At 40.0% G+C, this 23,266-nt stretch overlaps 1 protein-coding gene across 1 annotated transcript; it reads left to right on the top strand.

Moving 5' to 3' along the window:
- Positions 1-740: 740 nt before the first annotated feature.
- PPP2CA (protein phosphatase 2 catalytic subunit alpha) lies at positions 741-22,863 on the top strand. Its single transcript, XM_043912787.1, has 7 exons — positions 741-1,169; positions 14,803-15,012; positions 18,171-18,344; positions 18,862-18,951; positions 19,458-19,619; positions 21,058-21,176; positions 21,978-22,863. The coding sequence occupies exons 1-7, from the start codon at positions 1,068-1,070 to the stop codon at positions 22,048-22,050; spliced, it is 930 nt and encodes a 309-aa protein (XP_043768722.1). The 5' UTR covers positions 741-1,067; the 3' UTR covers positions 22,051-22,863.
- The last annotated feature ends 403 nt before the right edge of the window (positions 22,864-23,266 follow it).

The raw sequence follows: 23,266 nt of genomic DNA, 5'->3' as shown, positions 1-23,266 counted from the left end.
AGACAGCAGAGCGTTTGCCCACCCTGGGGTAGAGTTTGGGGGGGAGCGTGTCTCCTTCCCTGGAATAATTGGAGTTGGAGAGAGACGCACACCTGGGGAGAGACGCTACAAGGGGCGAGGCTTCGCGGCGCGTGCAGGAGCCAGGAGCGCTACGAGGCCCCAGCTATCGGGCCAGAAGAGACGTCTAGGCCTGGGGACAGGTGTGTGCCGGGGGAATCAGGTGCGCCTCGCGGCCTTCCCCCGACAGGTACACCCTCCTCCGCCTACGAGTGACCTAATTACAAGGTGCCGACCGCGCCCGGAGGAGGAAGTGGCTACTCCAACCACGCTACCACTCGGCGCCCATTCTTGCTCCCAAGATGCAAGAATTCCACGCAATTTCAGTACTGTTGTATCATGCAGGAGCCATGCGGTCGCATTTCTAGTTTCCTTAATTTGACTTTAGTCGCCAGGTGAAAAGCCGAAGGGTATCACCTTAGGGAAAAAGTCTCCAGGTGCATGGAGCCATCCTCCCACCCCGACCGCGCCTGCGCCACGCCCACGCCCGCGCAGCACAGGACTCAGTGCTCTGGGATTAGCCTACTTCCCGGCAGGAAGCCGGGCCCCTGCTCGGTCTAGGTCTTCCCTTCCCTCGGCCCCTCCCTTCTAGAAGACCACGCCCTGAAGGCCAAGGTGCCTCAGTAACCAGCAGGCTGCTTTGCGCCTGCGCGTCGAGCCCTACCTCGCGAGTCTGGTGGCGGAGCGTGGCTGGCGCTGCAGTTGCGCAGCTCCGGTCCCGGCCCTTCTACCCCTCCGCACCCTGCCGCCTCCTGACGCCGGGCGTGACGTCACCACGCCGGCGGCCGCCATTACAGAGAGCAGAGCTTCGGGGCTAGAGCGAGTGAAGGAGGACAGCGGCCGGTGGCCGAGCACAGAGGGGCGAGCCACAGGGCCAGCGCTAGCGCCGAGCAACCGCCAGTACCCGCACAAATACTCCGGGAACCGGCGGCGGCGTGTGCGTGTGGCCCGTGTGCGGGCGGCGGCGCGGGAGGAGCGCGGAGCGGCAGCCGGTTCGGGCGGGTGGCATCATGGACGAGAAGGTGTTCACCAAGGAGCTGGACCAGTGGATCGAGCAGCTGAATGAGTGCAAGCAGCTGTCCGAGTCCCAGGTTAAGAGCCTCTGCGAGAAGGTGAGCTACAGCTCGGATGGGGGAGCCGCGGCGGGCAGAGCCCTCCTGAGAAGGAGGCCGCCGTGGGGAGGGTGCAACATGGCGGAGGCCCCGGCCCCCCGAGCCTCCCGGACCCGCGCCCGGCGCGGCCCGGAGGCGGCTCCCGGGCGACCCGGCGCCCCCTGCCTCTCGCGCAGGGATTGGTTGTCGCTGCCACGGCCGCCTAAAATGGCGCCGTTCACTCAACTCCAGGGCTTTAGAGCTTCCCGGCTTTGGCGCGGGGCGAGATGACTGGGGGGAGTGAGACCCTGTGGGTCGGAGTTGGGGAAGGTTTAGGTAAGAGAACTTGGGTTCTGTGGCTTGGGAATGGGGCCCAGAACTCTTCTCTGAGGTGAGTAAGAGGCTTTTTACTGGTTCTCTGGCCTGATTTTCAGGTCCAGAGCTGTCCATAGGCTCCCCGAAAGGCAAGCTTGTAGACCAGATCCCAGGTCCTACCTAAAGGCCCCACAGCTTTAAGTACTGTTTTGGGTGGTTTGTGTTAAACGCACCGAGCAGTCTCTTCTAGAGACTTAAGGTGTGTTTTTGAAGAATTTTAAGATGGATCTCTAACCTACGAATGTTAGAGGTGGTAGTTATAGGGAGGAGTGTAACTTCTTTTTCATAGTTGGAAGAAATGGAGAATTTGGTGAGTCATACTCCATAAGGAACTTTGGATTGGAAATCAAGTGTCAGTTTATGATTTATATGCTGACTCAAATTGGGTAGTGTGAAACCCTTCTCTAAGCCATTTTTTTGGCCATTTATTTTTTAAATGAGCACCGTGAACTGTAAGAGCAGCAAATATTGTGTCCTAGCTCCTTGCTGGAAATGTTGTGTATTTGTGACTTTAAATAGTGATAGTAATAATAATATATGTCGATTCAGCTTTTTCTGTATTCCAGACATTGTGCTTAGTGTTGAAATAATTTCTCTCACGGATGTTGAAATTGGAATGTTGTAGTCTGTTTCAGCAAGTGCATTTTAAGTTACCTAATTCCGATTTATTTTTCCCACGGAGTTGGGGAAACAGGTAGCCTGTTGGATTTAAGTCTTATAATTCAGTTTTCTAAAGTAGAGAAAATGATGAGCTCCACCATGAATGCTTCAGCTTAACCTTTTCAAAATTACCTGCAGCATCTCATTTTAGTTACACAGAATTGTGGAATGTCAGCCTTTCTGGAATAGTGAAGGTAATTATTAGACAGCAATTATGCTGACTTGTGGTTTAATGGGAGCTTGATGTATATGCTCCTAAAACAGGCTGTTTCAGATACTATTCTGTGAGTAATTGCAATTTAAGTGAGTCTAATTCAGATTTGTTTATCCCCAAGCTTCGACAGAAACTGTTAGTTGATGAGGTGGCGCATCATCTCACTGAGCTGAATTTTAATAGTAACAGTGTAGTCTTGTGTTGCTTCTTGATCCTTAATTCATGAGAATGACATTTGTTTTAAAGGTTTAGAAATAGACTTTTAAGGATCACTTAATGTATAATGTTAGGTCTTAGTGTTTAGGTACTACTGTAAGTGATGATTTTAATGACTTTTAGGGTTGAATTCTTACTCTGTATACTGACTTTCAGTCAGCAGTTGGCTAGGTGACTAGTCATTTGCTTAGAAAATACTGCAAGAGAGCAATGATGTAGTTAGAAGCCCACTGAACTGTGCGATAGACCTGGACACTAGTCCTCTTTCTGCCACCAAGTAATTGTCTCTGACCTTGAGGCAGCCACGTCACTTGGTCCTCCTGTCTATAAGCTAGAATTAAAACAGATGTCCCAAGGTTCTTTCTAATCTGAGAGAGTACAGTTCTATTTTAAATTAGTACTGTGTTTAAATATTGAAAACTTACTAGATACCCATGATTGCTTACTTTTATGAGAAGAATGAAAAATAATAATGCTTATCCTCAAGGAGACTGAATCTAGTTGGAAATCAGTTGTAGATGGACCACAGAGGCAGAGTGTTCTTGTTGGAGACAACAGAAGATAATACTGGAGTTACAGTGGGGTGCTGAAGCTTGATCTATTTGGTGAATGGTCATTGTTTCCCACCTCTTTGTAAATTTAGATGTGGTGAGATTAATCAATTTATGCTTAATTCTCCATTGCTCATTTACTGCATCAAGATTTTTTTTTTTCCTGCATCAAGATTTTAATTCTCAGAGCCGAAAAAAAGGAAAAAATATTTGAAGCTAGATATCTAAGTCTTGGATCCTTTTGGGGAGATACCACACAGCTTTCAATATGTTTTTAACTTGTTAAGTATTCCAAGTCTTAGAGCTCTATTAGTCTTTCAAGCTAAATTAATTTGAAGGCAGCTTTTTAGATACACAAGACAAGTTAAAGTACATGACTTGCGATCTTTTGTACAATTCTTTTTAGTGAAAGAAAAAAAGTTCTCTTTTCACCATTAATATCTGTATGACCAGTAGTACATCTAGTGAAGGCTACAAATTTTGAAAACCTTGAGGGGAAAACTTTGATTAGTAGTATAGTTTTTTCTTTTTTCCCTTTTTGTTTTTAAAGAAGAGATACTTGGTGGAGATAACTAATACTTAATTTCTTTGGTTATAAGAAGAAAAGTGTGTCTTTATAAGCAAGAGTGAATATGACTTTTATGTTAACTAGTTAAGATTTTCTCCCCCCAGGATGTGATCTATATCAAAGCCAAGGATGTTGTTGTGTGCCTAGCTCTAGTAAACAGTCTTGTTTTGTTCAGCAGTGGTTTCATTTAGGTATGATTTTTGGCTTTGTGCTTTCATGTCTTACCAAACTTGTGGAGAATGTTGTTTGTATCCAGAGGAGTTCTTCACCTAGGCATGCTATTTTCTATTGCTGTGCAAGCACTATAAATAAAATGCAGTATGAGTCTTCCTTCTGGTTGGATGACCTGCAAAATACTTGACCAAGGTTAAATTTCTATATGAAATGGGTAATATATTTTTGTGAGTCTGTATGTGTGTGTTTAATTTAAAAGGTTGTTTGACTCATTTCCATAAAGGTAATTTGAATATCAAGAACAAGCAGTTGTGGGGGCAGCATGATACAAATACTGTTTTCATGATACTATCACATACGCAATTCTCTTAACAAACTTATAAAACAGTTATCCTCATAGATAGAAACCACACCTCAGAAAGGTTAAGAGACTTGGCTACAGCAACTAAATTGAGATTGCCTAGTTTTATAGACTTTAAGCCCAGTGTTCTAGTATTCACAGCCTCCCTCTCTTCTAAGGTAGTGTTAATAATGAAGGTTGCAGATGAATTGAGGCCAAACTGAATTGCAGACTCCTCAGTTGTGTAAAAGAAAGTATAATTTTTGTTCTGATTGCTTAAAAGCTTCCTATTCATGTCACATACTGTTGTCTCACTCTGTCCTGGAGGAGGAAACAGTAATTATTCTTCAATATTGGATGTGGCTAGCTGCATTTGCCTCTCAAATAAGATTAGTGAGGTGAAAACCCCAGTTCATTTTCTGTGTATTCTAAGATAGTGTAAATCATGATCCAGAGAATGAGCTCTAAAATATTCTAATAAAGCGTAGCCGACATTTATATTGTTCATTACAGCTTGTTAAAATGCCTTTCTTTTTATCCTCATAGCTACCTTGATCAAGGCTGTTTGCCTGGGTGTATTTTGTGATCTTCCAGGCGTGAATCAGTAGTGCAGTTGTCTTTGAGTTGACTTAATGAGGAAACACTAAAAAGGTGAACAGTTCTTTTTGGACACACAAATTTCCCCCCTCTCCCAACTCTACCTTTGTTTCTCTGTCAGAATCAAGAGTTCTGTGTCTGCAAATATGGGCAGTAGAACTAAGGTGAAACTCATGCTATAAAGAGAATGATGGGCACTGGAAGAGCATTTGAGATAACTCTTGTTTGGTGTTCTTCTTCCAGGTTTCATTGTAAGTCAGGTTTGTCAGTTACCTGTAGAGTTTATTTATTTAGTTTTGAGGAGATGAGCTTTAAGGAAAACCAGGAGACATTGGGTTTGGATTAATGTAATGGTGGAGAGGAGTCTCTCTTGAGGGTGCTGAGAAGAAGTAGGAAAAGTTATGTGTGGCATAGAATCAACTCCCCTCCTTTTACTATTTTCTTTATATTTAGAGCTGTTTCTCTCTTTTTTTTTTAAAGAGCTGTTTCTCTTATTTGCACTTTTTTTCCTTACCCATTTCTCATTATCATCCTTTTATGAAAAAACCTCAATTTGCACTCCACTGCACAAGTGAGATCTGAAATAGAGTATAACTATGGAGGGGATTTCAACTTCTGGAGCAGGAGTTGTAGAAGAGACTGAAGTGGAGAGAGGTCTGGTGGTCAGTAAATGGCTGGGGTGAGTGAGGTCTGAAAGGACTGTAAAGAGCACTCTAGGACTGACTGCTTAATTTTTTCACAGTACAAAGTTACTGTTGCCTGTTGATTGATTGGTATTGTGATTTGGAATGGATGAACAAAGCAGCGACAGATATATCTGCATCTGGGTATTTTCTAAACTATACGTGACCAGCTGACCAGTCACTCTGGCACACCCTGTCCCCACCTCTGCCTTAGTCATTTAGTTACTACCACCAGTGGGAATTTTTACCTTTCTGTTGTTGAGAGGCCTGAAAGAAGATTGAGAACCTTTTTTCTAGAGTGCCCCTGAAAGATAAACATTAGATAACGTAGTCATGCAAAGTGTAGTTCACACAAGTTATGGAGTGTCAGTGATACTGCTAACTGGGACAGTGTACATTTGTTTTTGGAATACATTCAACCAAAAATTTTTATGCTCTCCTTATATGTTCTATTTTCACTATAAGTTTGTCTAAATAGTGTTGTTGTTGTTGTTGTAGGGATTTGTTATTGCTCTGTAGCAGGGTTTTGGATAAGTCAGGAGGTTGAACTTGTAAGCTCCAGATAGGGAAGATTTTAGAATTTTTGTGCTAGTGGCTATCACGTTAATTGTCTTTCTCTGCTGCCCATCATCTGTAAACTGGCAATGTTGCCTGCTATCTGTTGGGGGGCTTTGACTTCCAGTAAAAAAGCTTTTTAGTGATGAAAGTGAAAGTCACTCCAGTCGTGTTGACTCTTTGCAATCCCATGGCCTGTACAGTCCATGGAATTCTCCAGGCCAGAATACTGGAATGGGTAGCCTTTCACTTCTTCAGGGGATCTTCCCAACCTAGGGACCGAACCCAGATCTCCTGCATTGCAGGCAGATTCTTTACCAGCTGAGCCACACGGGAAGCCCAAGAATACTGGAGTGGGTAGCCTATCCCTTCTCCAGCGAATCTTCCCTACCCAGGAATCGAACAGGGGTCTCCTGCATTGCAGGTGGATTCTTACCAACTGAGTTATGAGGGAATCCCTTTTTAGTGATGAAAAGAACTTTAAAGGTCCTCAAGGCTAAGTCACCTCTCACAGGTGAGAGAAGAGACCAGACTCGGTGAGGATGAATCTCATTCAAGATGGATTGTTGTGAAAATTTTAGCTGTGTATATAGCAACATTTCTCAGTTTAGTAGATTAACATTTTTTTTCCCTATGCAGGAACGATTGGGACTGTTTAATTCATGCACGTGTGTATGTTTGTTGGTAGAAATGGGGGCCATCCTGTTGCAAGTGAGACATACTGCTTTAAAGAAAAGGTCAGGACTTCCCTGGTGGTCCAGAGATTGGGAATCTGTTTGCCAGTGCAGGGGACACAGGTTCAGTCCCTGGTCTGGGAAGATCCCACATGCGTGAGGCAACTACTGAGCCCGCATGCCACAACTACTGAAGTCTGGGCGCCCTAGTGCCTGTGTTACCCAACAAGAGAAGCCACTGTGATTAGAAGCTTGCCCATACCGACAAAGAGTAGTTATTGCTCTAGTTGCTTGGGGAAGCTAGAGAAAGCCCGTGAGCAGTCAAATAATTTAAAATATTTTTTTTTGATGTTCATTTTGGTCAGAAGTAAGATAGTTATTTGACAGAAACAGATGGGAAAACATCACATATTCTCTTGATAGAATTTTAGGATTCCCCTCATCCCTGACCTTTTTCTTTCCATTAGACCCTAAATCAAAAAGCAAAGTGTGAAAGTTGCTCAGTCATGTCCAAATCTCTGTGACCCCATGGGCTGTACAGTCCACGGAATTCTCCAGGCCAGAATACTGGAGTGGGTAGCCTTTCCCTTCTCCAGAGGACTTTTAAATACAGAATTTTAATCAAAAACGACTGAAATATTTCATAAAATATTAGTGGCATCTGATCAGTATAATTAATGAAAGACTAAGTTTATGAAGAAAGATTTGGTAGTTGGAGATAATTAACTCAAGATTCATTTGCTTCTAGAGCTTAGTAATATGTCTTACCTTATGTATGACACCAAAATAAAAATCTGGTCACATATTTATTACGAACTTTAAAAAAAAAAACAACTTTTATATTAAACCATAAAGGCAGTATGAAGCAAAATGAAATTCTCTTAGGATATTGAAAAACTTCATTGTTGCAAACTTATTGTGCTTTTTATTTTATATTTTGAAATATCTTTCCATGCCTAACCAGGATACCTAACATGGTTGTTTGACCCTAGAGGCATTTTATTTATTTTTACTTCTTATTTTTTTGGTCACGCTGAGCAGTATGTAAGATCTTCCCTGCAGTAGAAGCATGGAGTCTTAAAAAAGTTTTCAGATGTCTTTTTCTTAAACTGAGAAGTAAAATTCAAAAATTACTTTTTTGTTTGCTTCTCATGTGTTTATGGCTATACTGGTAGATGTATTCAACTGATTGAAATATGAAATGTAAAATTTACTTAAACTAGAGTTTTAATGAACACTAGAATTACCAGATTTTTCATAGAAAGATCTAGTTTGTGTGGACACACTGTGTAGGAGAAGAAATACCTGATGCTATATAAACATGAAATAAAAGTGAACTCTTAAATGAAAAGTGTCAGTTAAATTAGAAAATAACACTTCATATCTGAAATAGCTGAGAATGGGTACGGTCTTCCATTTATTACTGCATAGTACGTTGGGCAGTAGTTGGTCCAGTAGTACATAGAAAACAAAAAATGTTAATACTGTAATGCCACAATTGAAAATTTCCTGAAAGAAAATGATTCAAATAATAATACATGTATAGATCTGTTCAGGAGCATATTATACAACAGTTTACATTGATCAGTATCATGCTGTAGGAAACTGGATCAGTATTTGGAACTTTAGGACACAAATTGAGATGGTGGCCACTTGTAAACTGGAAGGGAATACAAAGAAATGAAAATAGCTTTTGTTGGTATGGTAAAATTGAGAAGGCCATATTCTTACAGGTTAACCACCGAAATAAAACAATCTCTTAGATTTTATTGTTTTCCAGTCATTTTATACAAAGAATTTTTACACTGTAATTATTTTGTATTTTTAAATGTTTTTCTTGATTTAATAATAAAATGCATAAATACATTGCCTGTTTTTTATTTAAAATGTAAAAATGCATAAATGTGTTGCATAGCCTTTTCTGCTGTGTAAATTACATAGAAATTATATCACTATTGTATATCCTTAAGGAAATTAATATATATAAATGGTTGGTGAATCTGTTGTTCATGTTTTCTTCTTTTATTTGCTTTCCTTGAAAAATCTTGGCTTTGTTGATCTATTTTCAGTCTGATTTGTTTGCAATTTCACATTGTTATGGTGGTTAGGGATAGTCCATATCTAAGAATATAAAACAAGTCTAAAAAAAAAGAATATAAAACAATAATAGGTCATTGACCTTATTACCTGATGGTTTTTTGTAGGTTGAGAATAAAATGAGATTTCTGAATCCGAACTCAGAATGCTGAGAGTTAATGTTCCTGAAGGTGACTGTCCTTTGGGTGAATCTTTTAAGTTTTACAATTTTAGGACATGTAAGAAATTTTAACTTTCCACAGTTACTTGTGATAAGCTCTTATTAAATGGAATAACTTGTTTCAGTTTTGACTTTGTTCTGGGAAGATACTTCCCTTGAATTAATTCATATCAATCTGTATCATTTGACTGAATTTCAGTAGGGGCCCAATAAATCAATATGGTGCTAGTTACACTATTTTTTAGAACTTGCTTTTCATTCTTTTTTCAATTATTATATTAGCTGAGACTTTGAAGTCCTTGAGAAATGTTTTAGGGGAAATAGAAGTTTGGGAGGTGTGTTGCTTTTGCTTCTGTGAATAATTCAGATGACCTGAGGCTTTAAGTTTTGGGAGTTAGAATACCATCAGAGTGAAAAGGTAGTTATTAAAATTTTTTTAAATGTTTAATGTTAACTAAGTTACCTTGAAAGTCTGTTTCTGCCATTTACTTTGAGTATTAAACCAGAGAGTTGAAGTTGTATAGCCAGCTGTCTTTGAAACTGGTGGTTGGTAAAGGCTTGGACACTAAAGATGGTGACTCATTAGAGGTCTCTTTGGGTGACCCATAGAGGGGGGCTTCTGTTAGGTGCTTCTCAGATTTATAGGCCTGACTCCTTGTGATAGCACAGCTTCTCTCAGACATTTCTATGATTAGTTTTCCTGACTGTAGAATAATCTTTAACGAGACGTCTGCAGTCTTTTTTGTTATGGTGTTCTGGGAATTTCATCTTTTGGTGTAGTGATCATCTGAGAGCTGGTAAATTGAGATTTTTTTTTTAGGTGTGTTTTAACTGATCCTTTATAAGCTTGAATATTTATTACAATATATTTAATAGTTGGCTGGATTGCATCTGATATATACTACTGACTTCTTCAGGATTTAATTGTAATTTTTCTGGTCTAAAATTTGCTGGGAAGGGAGGAGCAAGCTTTGATTTTCCCAGGGTAAGAGTGTTCACTTTATCTGTACAGTGGCCTTTCCTTTTCAGAGGACGGTCTGGTAGTGTCAACATAAAATAGTACAAACTGCTGCATATGCTCATAGGTCCACTTCATGAAATCTTTCAGGAAACATGCCAGCATACGGATACAAGGGAGCAGGTACTGGAATATACATTTCAGTACACACTCCTTGTATCCTCATCCTTCAGGAAGTATTTTACTTCCAGTGTGAGAAATCGACCTGGTCTCTATGTGTATGCATTATGAACTTTGAGGAGGCTGCTTTTCCCTTAATGTTGTTTCTAGTTTAAAAATGAAAAGAAAGCTATTATGTTTCTGTGGGAATATAATATGTATATAAAATTTTGTATATAAGACTTCAGAAGGATATACCTCAGAATGCTGTGGTTGGTTATTTTTCCCAAGAAAAGTAGAATTCTGGAGAGTGGTCAGAAGGGACATTTAGTTTTATCTGCTGCTAAAGTTTTTTTTACAAGAATGTATTAGTGTTGGGAATTCCCTAGCTGTCCAGTGGTTAGACTTTGCTTTCCAGTGCAGGGGGGTGTGGGTTGGATCCTAGTCAGAAAGCTGGGTTCCCACATGCGTAGAGGTAATTAAAAAAAAACAAACCACAAAAAACTGAAACATAGAAACAATATTGTAACAAGTTAAATAAAGACTAAAAAATAAAATTGAAGGTAGATACAATGTTTATCATTGTGATTTGTCTAAATTGAAAGCCCTGAAAGGAACAAATAGCATTTAGGCTTTTCTTTTATGATTTGAATAGAAATTTTGAGTAGATTATAAGGGATTTAAGGCAGCTACAAGCTCAGCTCCATGCTGTCTGATGGCTAGATAGGTAGGATGGGGAGTGGAGTGAGACGAAGGGGATTTATGTATGCTATATACAGTTGATTCCCTGGTGCCTCAGAGAGGAAAGAATCCGCCTGCAGTGCTGGAGACCTGGGTTGATCCCTGGGTTGGGAAGATCCCCTGGAGGAAGGGCATGGCAACCCACTCCAGTATTCTTGTCTGGAGAATCCCCATGGACAGAGGAGCCTGGCGGCTACAGTCCACGGGGTCACAGAGAGTGCGACGTGACTGAGTGACTAAGCACAGCACAGAGCTGATTCACTTCGCTCTACGGCAGAAACTACACAACATTGGAAGGCAATTATACTCCAATTTAGAAACAGTAATAACTCACAGGAAATACTATTTTTTAAAAGGCAGTCATTAATGACAACTTTAACTTCTGGTGGAAATAAGTGTGGTAACATCAAGGCAAGATTTACATGGGTTTAAGTAGAACCTATCATTTCATTAATAGTATGTACTGAGGACTTCACAGGTGGCTCAGTGGTAAAGAATCCACCTGCAATCCAGGAGACCCAGGTTCAGTCCCTGGGTGGAAAGATCCCCTGGAGGAGAGCAGGGCACCCCAGTCCAGTATTCTTGTCTCGAAAATCCTATAGGCAGAGGAGCCTGACAGACTTGAGACCATGGGGTTGCCAGGAGCCAGATGCACCTTGGCGGCACCTTGGCGGCTGGGAACGCATGTATGTACTACGTGCTGATAACATTGGGCCCAGTATTCCAAATAGACATAGTAATGGAGTATTTAATAACAGAATATTCTGCTTTTCAGTAATAATGAATTGGGAAGTTGGAATTACTGTAGAGAGATAGAGTAAATGAATTTCTTAAGAAATGGCCTCTTTTTGAAATGGAATTTTTTTCTAAATTTAAAAATGTTAGATCAAACTAATTAACATTTCTATGTCAGTGGTTGATAAGTGTCCTGAAATAGTCTCCCCAGAATGTTCAGAGACTTCAAAATAGTTCTTCTTAAGCTTGACTGCACCCAAGAAAGCATAGAGTAGGGAGGGAAGACTTATTTATGCTTGGATCCCACCCACGAAGATTCTGACTTAATTGGGAGAAGTAGTAGTTGGGCATCTGAATATTTTTAAAGATGTTCTAAGTGATTTTTTAATGTGCTGCTAAGGTTGCATCCCACTGCCTTAAAACCAGTCTGTAGGGGACTTCTCTGGTGGTCTAGCAGTTAAAAATACCCCTACCACTGCAGGGGATGTGGGTTCCTTGGTCCGGGGAAGTTGTACATGCTGCAGGGCAACTAAGCCCATGCTCCCAACAAGAGAAGCCGCTGCAATGAGATGCCCTCAACACTGCATCAGGAGAGCAGCCCCCACTCACCACAACTGGAGAAAGCCTATGCACAGCAACCCAGTGCAGCAGTAAGTAAATCAGTGCTTGACATCCATGGTTGCTGCTCACAATGTAGTGAGCTGTGACTCGTTAGCCACAGTTCTCTCCCTGAGAAAGTCTTGTACCTTCTGTAGTAGCTCTCCCAGGTGGATGTGTTCTGCCTTCTTCTACTTGAGAATAAAATTCCCTGTGTTTGTCAGGCTTCTGTCCTCAACCTAGATACTTGGGCTTTTTTCTTTACAGCTATTACCTGTTGTTTCTTCATTATCCAGACAACTTGGGTACCATTTTCTAAGCCTGTACTTATGCCATTGTCCTGGGAGACGTTCAGGGCTCTCCCTGAAGACACCAGTACCTATCCAGTATCTCAGTTTAAGTTCTTGATTCCCTCAAAATAAGAAGTGCCTTCTACATCTGGGGTGTTGTTCTAGTGAGGTGCTGTGTGGACAAGCAGTCCCAGACCTTTTGACACCAGGGACCGGTTTCATGGAGGACTATTTTTCCATAGAGGAGGCTAGTTTTGGGATGATCCAAGCACGTTACATTTATTGTGCACTTCATCTTTATTATCATTACATCAGCTCCACCTCAGATCATTAGGCGTTAGATCCCAGAGGTTGGGGGACCCCTGGTGTAGACAGTGGTGGATAAAGTGAATCTGGTGATAATTTTTAAGCTGTCACTTTGATTGTTACATGGAAAATAAATTGGAGGAGGAAGACTAGAAACAGGGAGATCGTTGTGAAGGCTAACAGCAATCCAGGTGAAGTGATGGTCATTTGGATCAGGATGTTGACAAAATATGTAGAAGCATATGGATTGAGATATGTTTTGGAAGGAGACAGGCAAGACTTGTCGGTCGTTTGGTCCCTGAGTACTGGTGGGTGACCTTTAAGCTCTACTCCACCTCAGGTATCCTCAGTCATAACACTACCTTTGAAATCCTAAATTCACTCATCAGATCTTCTGTCTGTTGGATCTTTGTTTTGCTACTACTTTATTTTTTTTTTTTTTTTTTTTTTTTTGTTTTGCTACTACTTTAATTAGACTTGTTTTCAGTCCATATCCATGCTCTGTTCCCCCCCTTTATTTCCTACCTGGATGACCATCTGTCATCGTGGTTTGCCTGGATGCAACTGAGGTGTTTCCTAGGACTCAGGACTACCAGTGCTAAAATCGGATGGTTTGTTGACCCCACCTTAGTCTGCCCTTGTCTCTGTTTCTCCATACTGCGCTATAACCATGTTAACCTTTCCTGGTTAATTCCTTGGACTTTAATACATCTCTTTTTGCATCTGCTAATTGTAATAATTCCCCAAATCCCCCTCACCAACCCTGGCTTGGGAATGATCGGTCTTACTGACTGTACCTCCAGGGACTAGCATGGGGTCTGGCACAAAGTACCACTCATAGTCGAGCAAATGAGTGGTTATCTCCCAGTCACTCAACAGTTTTTAGCATACAGTAGTGGGAAGATCCCCTGAGGAAGGGAATGGCAACCCACTCCGGTATTCTTGTCTAGAAAATTCCATGGACAGACCATGGGGTTGTAAAGAGTCGGCCATAACTGAGAAACTAACACAAGTGATTAATAAATGTGTGTTGGAAATGAATAAGAGTTTCTATTGAGTGAACTATTATGTTACTCTTAAAACTAATGTTTAGAACTTCCCTGGTTGTCCAGTGGTTAAAATGCTGCCTGTGCAGGGGACATGGGTTTGACCCTGGTCCTGGAAGATCCTACATGCTGAGGGGCAGTTAAGCCCCTGTGCCACAACTACTGAGCCCACACATTCTGGGTCCCTCACGCCCCAACTGCCAATCCTGTGCTCCGCAACAAGAGAAGCCGTCACACTGGAATGAAGAGAAAGCCCATGCGCGGCAAGGAAGACCCAGCACAGCCAAAAAGATAATAATTAATCAGCAAGAAATAAAAATTGAGTTTCCTATCTTTTTTTTAAGTAATGTTTGAATTTGTGGTTACATGGGAAAATGCATAGGATGCTAGTTTTCTAAAAGCAGCATAAAAACCATGTATATTGAATAGTCACAGTTGTAAAACAGTAAGTTTGTACTTTAATATGAAGAGGGTAAAAACAAAAACAAAATCCAAAGTTTTAATATTGTCCCCAGAATCTTTTTTTAAATAAAGCAGGGCTAAGAAACCTCTCCACATAGCCTGAAATCTTAGAGTATATTGTAGTTACAACTCTAAAGCTGAGGAACTAGGTACCTGAGTGTCTTGCTCCATATGACTGCTAATAATGATCTCTTTAGCATTTAGTTAGATGGCAACTAATAGGCCTAAAACTTGTGGTACTGATGGGAAGAATGGGACTGTGCACCTTGATACATGTTTTTCCTAGGATCAGGGATGAGATAAGCTGTTGGATAGATTTTAGACATGTCTTGCCCTCTTATTTTAATGGGGTCATAATTATCTGCTTTTTCATCTTATGCTGAGTCTGCCCTTTAAAGCTGTATTAAGTGCAGCTTGTATCTTAAGTATAGCTAAACATATCTTTGTTTATGTTGTTTAATGCTAAGTGTCTTGGTTTATTTTTCTCCATCTGTAGGCTAAAGAAATCCTGACAAAAGAATCCAATGTGCAAGAAGTTCGATGTCCAGTCACTGTCTGTGGAGATGTGCATGGGCAATTTCATGATCTCATGGAACTGTTTAGAATTGGTGGCAAATCACCAGATACAAATTACTTGTTTATGGGCGATTATGTTGACAGAGGATACTATTCAGTGGAAACAGTTACTCTGCTTGTAGCTCTTAAGGTAATTTCAATTTTATATTTGAGCATTTTGAACTGGATATGACAGCCCTCTTGAATGTCCTTCCCCACCCCCCCACCAGTGATTTGTGGTCTTCTCTATCTGCATGTTAGATTTTAGAATAAATCTCCACATTTCGGAATCTAGATATTCAGATTTGGGACTTAATAAATTGTGTCTATCTTAATTCTGAGTGTGAGGGAATGGTACAGAATATAAAAACAAGTTATTTTCTAAGGAAAAGAATGCCTCAGTCAGATGATTTAAAAATGCTAGAGGGCTGGTTAAATAGAAGTTTTATTTAATAAATTGGAGTTAGAACAGGTAATATAATTACCTTTCTAGGTATTTTTGAAGCATATTCACTAATGGAGCAGCACATTTCCAATATTGGCATGTTTATATCCTTTGACAGAACAACCCTGTAACTAAATGGTATTGAGGAAGAAGTTTTAAGAGGAAAGAAGCTTTATGTATATGAAAATGTAAATTGTAGCATTATCTTTAATTCAGAGAAGGAATTTATATAAATAACAGTAAGTGAATATCTAAGTTATGGCTTATCTCAGTGGAATAGTTTGCAGCCGTTAGACATGACATGATAATCTAGTACAATAGAAATGATAATTAAAGAAAGCCAGCTGTTTTTATACCAGTTGTAGCTTTGGGAAATATACAAAGGTTTGAAGGTGAAACACAAAATGGTAGAAAACATTTTAGGATAACCTTTTGCTTAAATTATTAGAGTTTTCTTTTGGGTAGATAATTTTATTAAAGAATACGTAAAAATGGGAAGATGACTGACAGCATTTTCTAGTATTGGAGAAGCACTGAGATGTGGTTTTGGCAAACACTGAATTTTGAGCAATCGACAGAAATGTAAGTGTTGATGAAGCAACTAGTCTGAGTCATGTAAAGTGCTGCAAAACATTTTCAGAGGTCATTATGTTCTGCATCTGTAAATTGAAGGAGTGGAATTAAATGATGGAAAGTTTCTGCAGTGACTGTAGATGCTATGAAAGCAATCTTGCAAGCTAACCTGTACTTAAAGCCCAGGATGAGTCCCAACGCTCAGAGGAAGAATAAATATACTAACTTTTAAGAATTCACGTTTGGGGCTTCCCTGGTGGCTCAGTGGTAAAGAATCTGCTTGCCAGTGGTGCATAGGTCCATGAAGATCCTATGTGCTGCAGGACAGCTTTCCTGGTGTGCCACAAGTACTGAGTCAGTGCTCTAGAGCCTGTGAACCACAACTCCTAAAGTGCGCGCACCCTAGAGCCCATTCTCCACAACAAGAGAAACTACTGTAATGAGAAGGCCATGCTCCTAGAGAGTAGTTGCTGCTCGCTGCAACTGGAGAAAGCCTGTGTGTGCAACAACAAAGACCCAGTGCAGCCATAAATAAATAAATTTTTTTTAATGGTGTTTGTGTTATGAACTGAATTTGTCACTACCACCTCTTCCCCAAATTCATGCTGCTTCCTAACTCCCAGTACCCAGAGTGTAGCTGTATTGGAGATGGGGCCTTTGAAGAGGTAATTAAGGCAAAATGAGATCATATGGGTCACCCCTAATCCAGTATGACTGGTGTCCTTACAAGAGGAGATTAGAGCACAAAAACTGGGACGATGATGATAAGAAACGTGGAGAAGATGGCCGTTTTCTAGCCATGGAAGAGAGACCTCAGAAGAAACTAGCCCTGCTGACACCTTGATCTTGGACTTCTAGCTTCTAGAACTGTGAGGAAATAAATTTCTGTTGCTTAAGCTTTCTAATATCTGGTATCCTGTATGGTAGTCCTAGCAGACTTAATACAGGGGAAAGGAAACTTCAGCACATAATGCTCAAACAGTTGTGTATCCCTATGCAAAAAGCAAACTTAAACTACCTCATACTCTACAGATAGGTCAAAATTAATCGGAGATCTCAATCTGAATTACTAAAGCTGTGAAACTTCTAAAATAAAACATAGGAGAAAATTATTTTTGTGTCCTTGGGTTTGACAAAGATGATTTAGGTATGCTACCAAAAGCACAATCCATTAAAATGCTGATAAATTGGACTTCCATCAAATTGATTTTTTGTTCTTCAAGAGATATCACTAAAAAAAAATTTGTATTCATACATATTTTTAAAACCTGTACTAACTCAATACGAGAACAAGTAATTTTTAAGTGGACAAAATATTTGAATAGACGTTTCACCCATGAAGGTGTATGAATGGTCGTTAAGCACATGAAAAGATGCTCAAACCTTAGTTATCAGGGAAATGCAAATTAAAATTCAAAATCGGGGCCAGGGACTTACCTGATGGTCCAGTGGGTAAGACTCTGTGCTCCCAGTAAAGAGGTTGCAGGTTCAATCCCTGATTGGGGAACTAAGATCCCACAGGCCGTGTGTGGCACAGCCAGAAATAAATCAGACCCAGTAGAGTGGTTTTCATGGGTGAGGCTAGTCATACCAAGTGTTAATTTGTTGAAAATATTAGAACCATAGGAATCCACCCAAGAGAATTGAAAGCGTATATGCATACAGAAATTTCTTATATGGCAGTAGGATCATAGAAACATTATTCATAATAGCCTTAAACTGCAGACAGGCCAAATGTTCAGCCAGCTGATGAATAAAAAGCCAAAACAGTAGTCATAGTGGAATGCTGCGCAGCAGTAAGAGACAGACCACTAATTAACATACAGATGAGTCTCAAAGATACTCTGCTAAGTTAAAGTGGTTTAAAAAAATCTTACATTTTACATGGTTTCATTTCTATGAAATTTCTAGAGAAAGCAAATCTCAAGAGAGTATTAATAATTGCTGAGAAGAGGGAGTCAGAAGTGATCACAAACAGGCATGTGGGATCTTTGGGTTAATGGAAAGGTTCTAGAACTGGATTGTAATGGTTGTATAACTAATAAAAAAAAAAAAACCTCATGGATGGAGTTTTGCAGCTAATGATTATGCTTGACATAAAGTTGGTGGTAGTGAGATGGGGTTGGCAGATACCCCGTGGGATAAATATCTGTAGGTGTGATTTCACTTTTAGTGTGAGATATTTTTTCCAACAAAATTGGAACTCTGTATTTTCCTGTAGAATGTTTGCTGGGTTGTTACTTGGTTTTTGAAGGAGCCAGCTGTTCATGTTTTCCATTTTTTTGTTTCAGGTTCGTTACCGTGAACGTATCACCATTCTTCGAGGAAATCATGAGAGCAGACAGATCACACAAGTATATGGTTTCTACGATGAGTGTTTAAGGAAATATGGAAATGCAAATGTTTGGAAGTATTTTACAGACCTTTTTGACTATCTTCCTCTCACTGCCTTGGTGGATGGGCAGGTATGTAAGTCTTCTTAAAGCTTATGTTTCTAATTATTTTCAGGCATTTGCTTTAACATTTAGGTGCCAGTAACTTATTTTACATCCTCACATCCTTCTGGGCCCTCATTTTGTGAGGGGCACTGAACCATGGAGTAGGGTGGAAGATAACAGCCCATCCATCCTCTTAGGCTGTTTCTGGACATGTTGGGGAGATGTAATCAACTGTTTTCTGGTCCCAGTAGACAAGTGCACAGAGAAATTTCAAGAAAATTCTATGAGAAGGAAAATAATAGTTTATGATGAGGGTAAAGTCAAGATCTGATTGGAATTTGGGTGCAATAGGGATGGTATATCAGGAAGAAAGAGTATATTCCATAGTTTAGAGTGGGATGAAAGAAAGATCCTGCAGAAACAAGCCCAGTTCTGGCAGAACACAGAAACAACCAAGGGGGCTGAGTGATGTGGGCTACTGTTTGCAGCTTAGTCTATAATGTTTATTTTAAATGAAGGTAATGTTGGAAACCATTCTTTTCAGATCTTCTGTCTACATGGTGGCCTCTCACCATCCATAGATACACTGGATCACATCAGAGCACTTGATCGCCTACAAGAAGTTCCCCATGAGGTATTATTCTTTTTTTGATAATAAATTATTTTCTTTTCAGAAAACTTTAGAAAGAGGAACTGTTCTTAATTGTAACTTAGTTCATTTTATGTATTTTCTTGTTAATTCTCAAAAATCATCCCATGTGGCGTGAGCACTCCCGTTGACCCTATTCTTCAGAAGCTAACATTAAGAAACCTGCCAAGATCACGACAGCTCTGGGACTAGGTTTAGGACTGAGGTGGTGACTATTTTCAGAGCATCTATTTTAATTACTAAACTATACTATTAATTAGTTAGGGCTTGATGCTGTTAGAACTCATTGGTATAGGCCGTGTGTCTTAAAGACATCTGGAAATAGTTTCTTACTTATTTGACACAGATATTTGAGTATCTGCAAAACCTTTTACCGGTTTTGGCAAACACCATTCAAAAAGTGACTTAGTAGGGTGCTTCTGATTAAATTGCTGAGATCATATATTAACCAGTTTTCCAAGAGGTAGTCTAAAACTTAACTTGCTTTTTAGGGTCCAATGTGTGACTTGCTGTGGTCAGATCCAGATGACCGTGGAGGTTGGGGTATATCTCCTCGGGGAGCTGGTTACACCTTTGGGCAGGATATTTCTGAGACATTTAATCATGCCAATGGCCTCACGTTGGTGTCTAGAGCTCATCAGCTGGTGATGGAGGTACGTTTTGTTCTTTGACATTGACTTGCTTTTTAAATAAACTTAAGATCTTAGGGAATTTTAAATTATATGGTATTAGTGAGAATATGCATGTATTTTTCTGATGAGTGTACCATTATAGCCTGAACCTTTTCGATGGATACACACTAGAATTAAAAGCCCAAGCTTTTGGGGCTTCCCTGGTGATCTAGTGGTTAAGAATCTGCTTTGCAGTGCAAGGAACACCAATTGGATCCCGGACCAGGAAGATCCCACGTGTGGCAGAGCTAACAGAGCATGGCAGCTGCAACTGCTGAAGCCGGAGTGCCTGGAGCCCGTGCTCCAGGACAAGGGAGGCCGCTGCCACGAGAAGCCTGAACACCGCGGCAGAGAGGCCCCAGCCCGCTGCGACTAGGAAGGCCCCCATGCAGCATCGAGGAACCCCCATAGTCAAAAAATAAAACTAAGTAAAATCTCAGGCTTTTGATCCAAGTGTTAAAATGTTCTGAGATAATTCGTAATGACTGAGCAGTGCTAGGGATTTAAGGCTGGGAAAGTAAGATGGAGGAGATGGAAATATAACATTTTTTAATCTCGGTTTTATTACATATATTTAACATGCATATATATGGAGGAGAGTTTGGGAAGAAATACACCGAAAATGTTTAAGTGATCCTTTGGATGGTAGGATTACAGGTGATTTAAAAGAAGAAACTAAAGGGAAAGGGGCTAAATTCATAGCATAAAATATTGATTAAGCATACTTATAAGATTCAATTTAGATTAATGCTGACACAATTCTGTGATTATCCATAAAGTCTGACTTTGCTTCAGATAGGGAAAGAAATTTGTGAACAGTACTTTAAAAGTTACTCATACATTCAGGTGAACTTTGGAGGGTTGAGGTTGGAGTTCCTAGAGTCATCTCTCCTTCGTGTCTGGGCAGTTCAGGTAATGCCTGTATTGAGGACAGAATCAATGAGGTTCTAGTCTCCAGGAGTGTGTATCCGCCTGTACAAGGAATGGCCATATACTCATTCTTGTATTGTGTTTAGGGCTGTTGCAGTAAGAAATGAGAGAAGTAGTTTATCCTTTTGAGATTGGTGGTTTTGTTTTTAGTTGTTGTTGTTTTTAGGACCTTTCTTGAGTTCTGCGTAGGGAGTTCCTGGTGGTCTAGTGGTTAGGATTCAGTGCTTTTGCTGCTGTGGCCTGGGCTCATTACCTGATTGGGGACCTGAGATCCCACAAGCTGTGCAGCATGGCCAGAGGGTGAGGAGGGGTCATTGTGCAGAGTATAGGAAATTGTTAGATCATCCAGAAACAAAGCAGTGCTTTTGTAAAAACCTTTTGGGGAAAAGGGCAGATCTATTTTCCTTCTTGAAGGGAGTCACCTTTAGTTGTGTAAATAAAGGAGTAAAATACAGTTGTTGTTTTTGTTTTTCTGTTCTTTTCCTTGTAGGGATATAACTGGTGCCATGACCGAAATGTAGTAACGATTTTCAGTGCTCCAAACTATTGTTATCGTTGTGGTAACCAAGCTGCAATCATGGAACTTGATGATACTCTAAAATACTCTTTGTAAGTATTCACACCTGAGTAGTTGGTTACCGTTACTTGAATATTAGTTTTAATGGGAGGTTTAATAGTTCAAGAATTTATGCTAAATCCAGATTCCAAACAGATTTTAAGGTTTTCTTTGAAATATATCAACAGAAACCTAGACCTTAATGTGAATTATTAGGATCTTAACTTTTAAACGTATACTTTTATTGTAGAGTAAATAAATCCTGAGGATGAAATGATTATGGATACAGTACCTTAGACTCTTTAAAACTTATTTAGTAGAATCTTTTCAAATGGTCTCAGAAGGAACCACAATGTATAGAAGCATATCCTCTGGCTGATATTGCCTTGGCTCTTTGAGGAGGCATACAGCTAGAAAATGCATGTAAAATGCCTGATAAGGCTACAATTAGGGTCCTATTACGTAAGTCATTGGATGGAAAAAAGTGTAAAAATGTGCACAAGAATGAAATGTGCAGCATGGGGAATACAGTCGAATAATACAGTAATAACTTTGGTGACAGGTGGTAGTTAGACTTACATAGGTGACTTGCTGTAATTACTGTATAGAAATTTCAAAACAATATGTTATACTGCTGCTGCTAAGTCGCTTCAGTCGTGTCCGACTCTGTGCGACCCCATAGACGGCAGCCCACCAGGCTCCGCCGTCCCTGGGATTTTTCAGGCAAGGGTACTGGAGTGGGTTGCCATTGCCTTCTCCACTGTGTTGTACATCTGGAACTAAAACTGAGACTAATATTGATTTTAATTATCAGTACATTGATGTCTTAGAGCAAATATGTCTTTGTTTTTCAGCTTGCAGTTTGACCCAGCACCTCGCAGAGGCGAGCCACATGTTACTCGTCGTACCCCAGACTACTTCCTGTAATGAAATTTTAAACTTGTACAGTATTGCCATGAACCATATATTGACCTAATGGATATGGGAAGAGCAACAGTAACTCCACAAGTGTCAGAGAATAGTTAACATTCAAAAAAACTTGTTTTCACACGGACCAAAAAGATGTGCCATATAAAAATACAAAGCCTCCTGTCATCAACAGCCGTGACCACTTTAGAATGAACCAGTTCATTGCATGCTGAAGCGACATTGTTGGTCAAGAAACCAGTTTCTGGCATAGCGCTATTTGTAGTTACTTTGCTTTCTCTGAGAGACTGCAAATAATAAGATGTAAACATTAACACCTCGTGAATACAATTTAACTTCCATTTAGCTATAGCTTTACTCAGCATGACTGTAGATAAGAATAGCAGCAAACAATCATTGGAGCTTAATGAACATTTTTAAAAATAAGTACCAAGGCCTCCCCTCTACTTGTGAGTTTTAAAATCGTTTTGTTTATTTTCAGGGATACCGTTTAATTTAATTGTATGATTTGTCTGCACTCAGTTTTATTTTCCCTTCTCAAATCTCAGCCTCATGTTGTTCTTTGTTACTGTCAGAACCTGGTGAGTTGTTTTGAATGGAACTGTTTTTTTTCTCCCTGCTGTAAGATGATGTTACTGCACAAGAGCACTGCAGTGTTTTTCATAATAAACTTGTGAACTAAGAGCTGAAAAAGTCAAATTTTAATTGTATCAATGGGCAAGACTGGTGCTGTTTATTTAAAAGATACATCAATTGATAAATTTTAGAATTGTAGAATTCTAGGAAAAAATAAAAATCAAGGCCACAACATAATCTCTCTCGTAACTCCTTGACATTCTTTAAATGAATTTCAGGACTTATAGTCCAGATAGTACAATTTGTCAGATTGCCAGAATGCTCTTTGTGGATTCTTCTTCCTGCATGATGTCTGCAAGAAAGGAAGTGAAATCTGTGTGCTCCTTCAGTAAGACCTGATTGTAAAACCATATGGATCAAGAGACAAGATGTTCAGACTTTGTTGAAAGCATGTTTTCAGGTAGAGTTTAACAAACTAATGTGTCTACTTATATCAGTCACTGCAGTTTCTGGTAATAAATATTGCTGTGTAACATGGACATTTTGACGATTAACAGATTGGTAAGTTTTTAACAAATACTTGTACATTGCTTGTCATATGACCTTAGAGTTAAATTGTCTCAGATAAGATATAGCTATT

Source organism: Cervus elaphus, chromosome 9 (genome assembly GCF_910594005.1).
Source record: "Cervus elaphus chromosome 9, mCerEla1.1, whole genome shotgun sequence".
Taxonomy (NCBI): domain Eukaryota; kingdom Metazoa; phylum Chordata; class Mammalia; order Artiodactyla; family Cervidae; genus Cervus; species Cervus elaphus.
The sequence above is the reverse complement of the archived record's forward strand: the minus strand, read 5'-3'. Positions and strand labels throughout refer to the sequence as shown.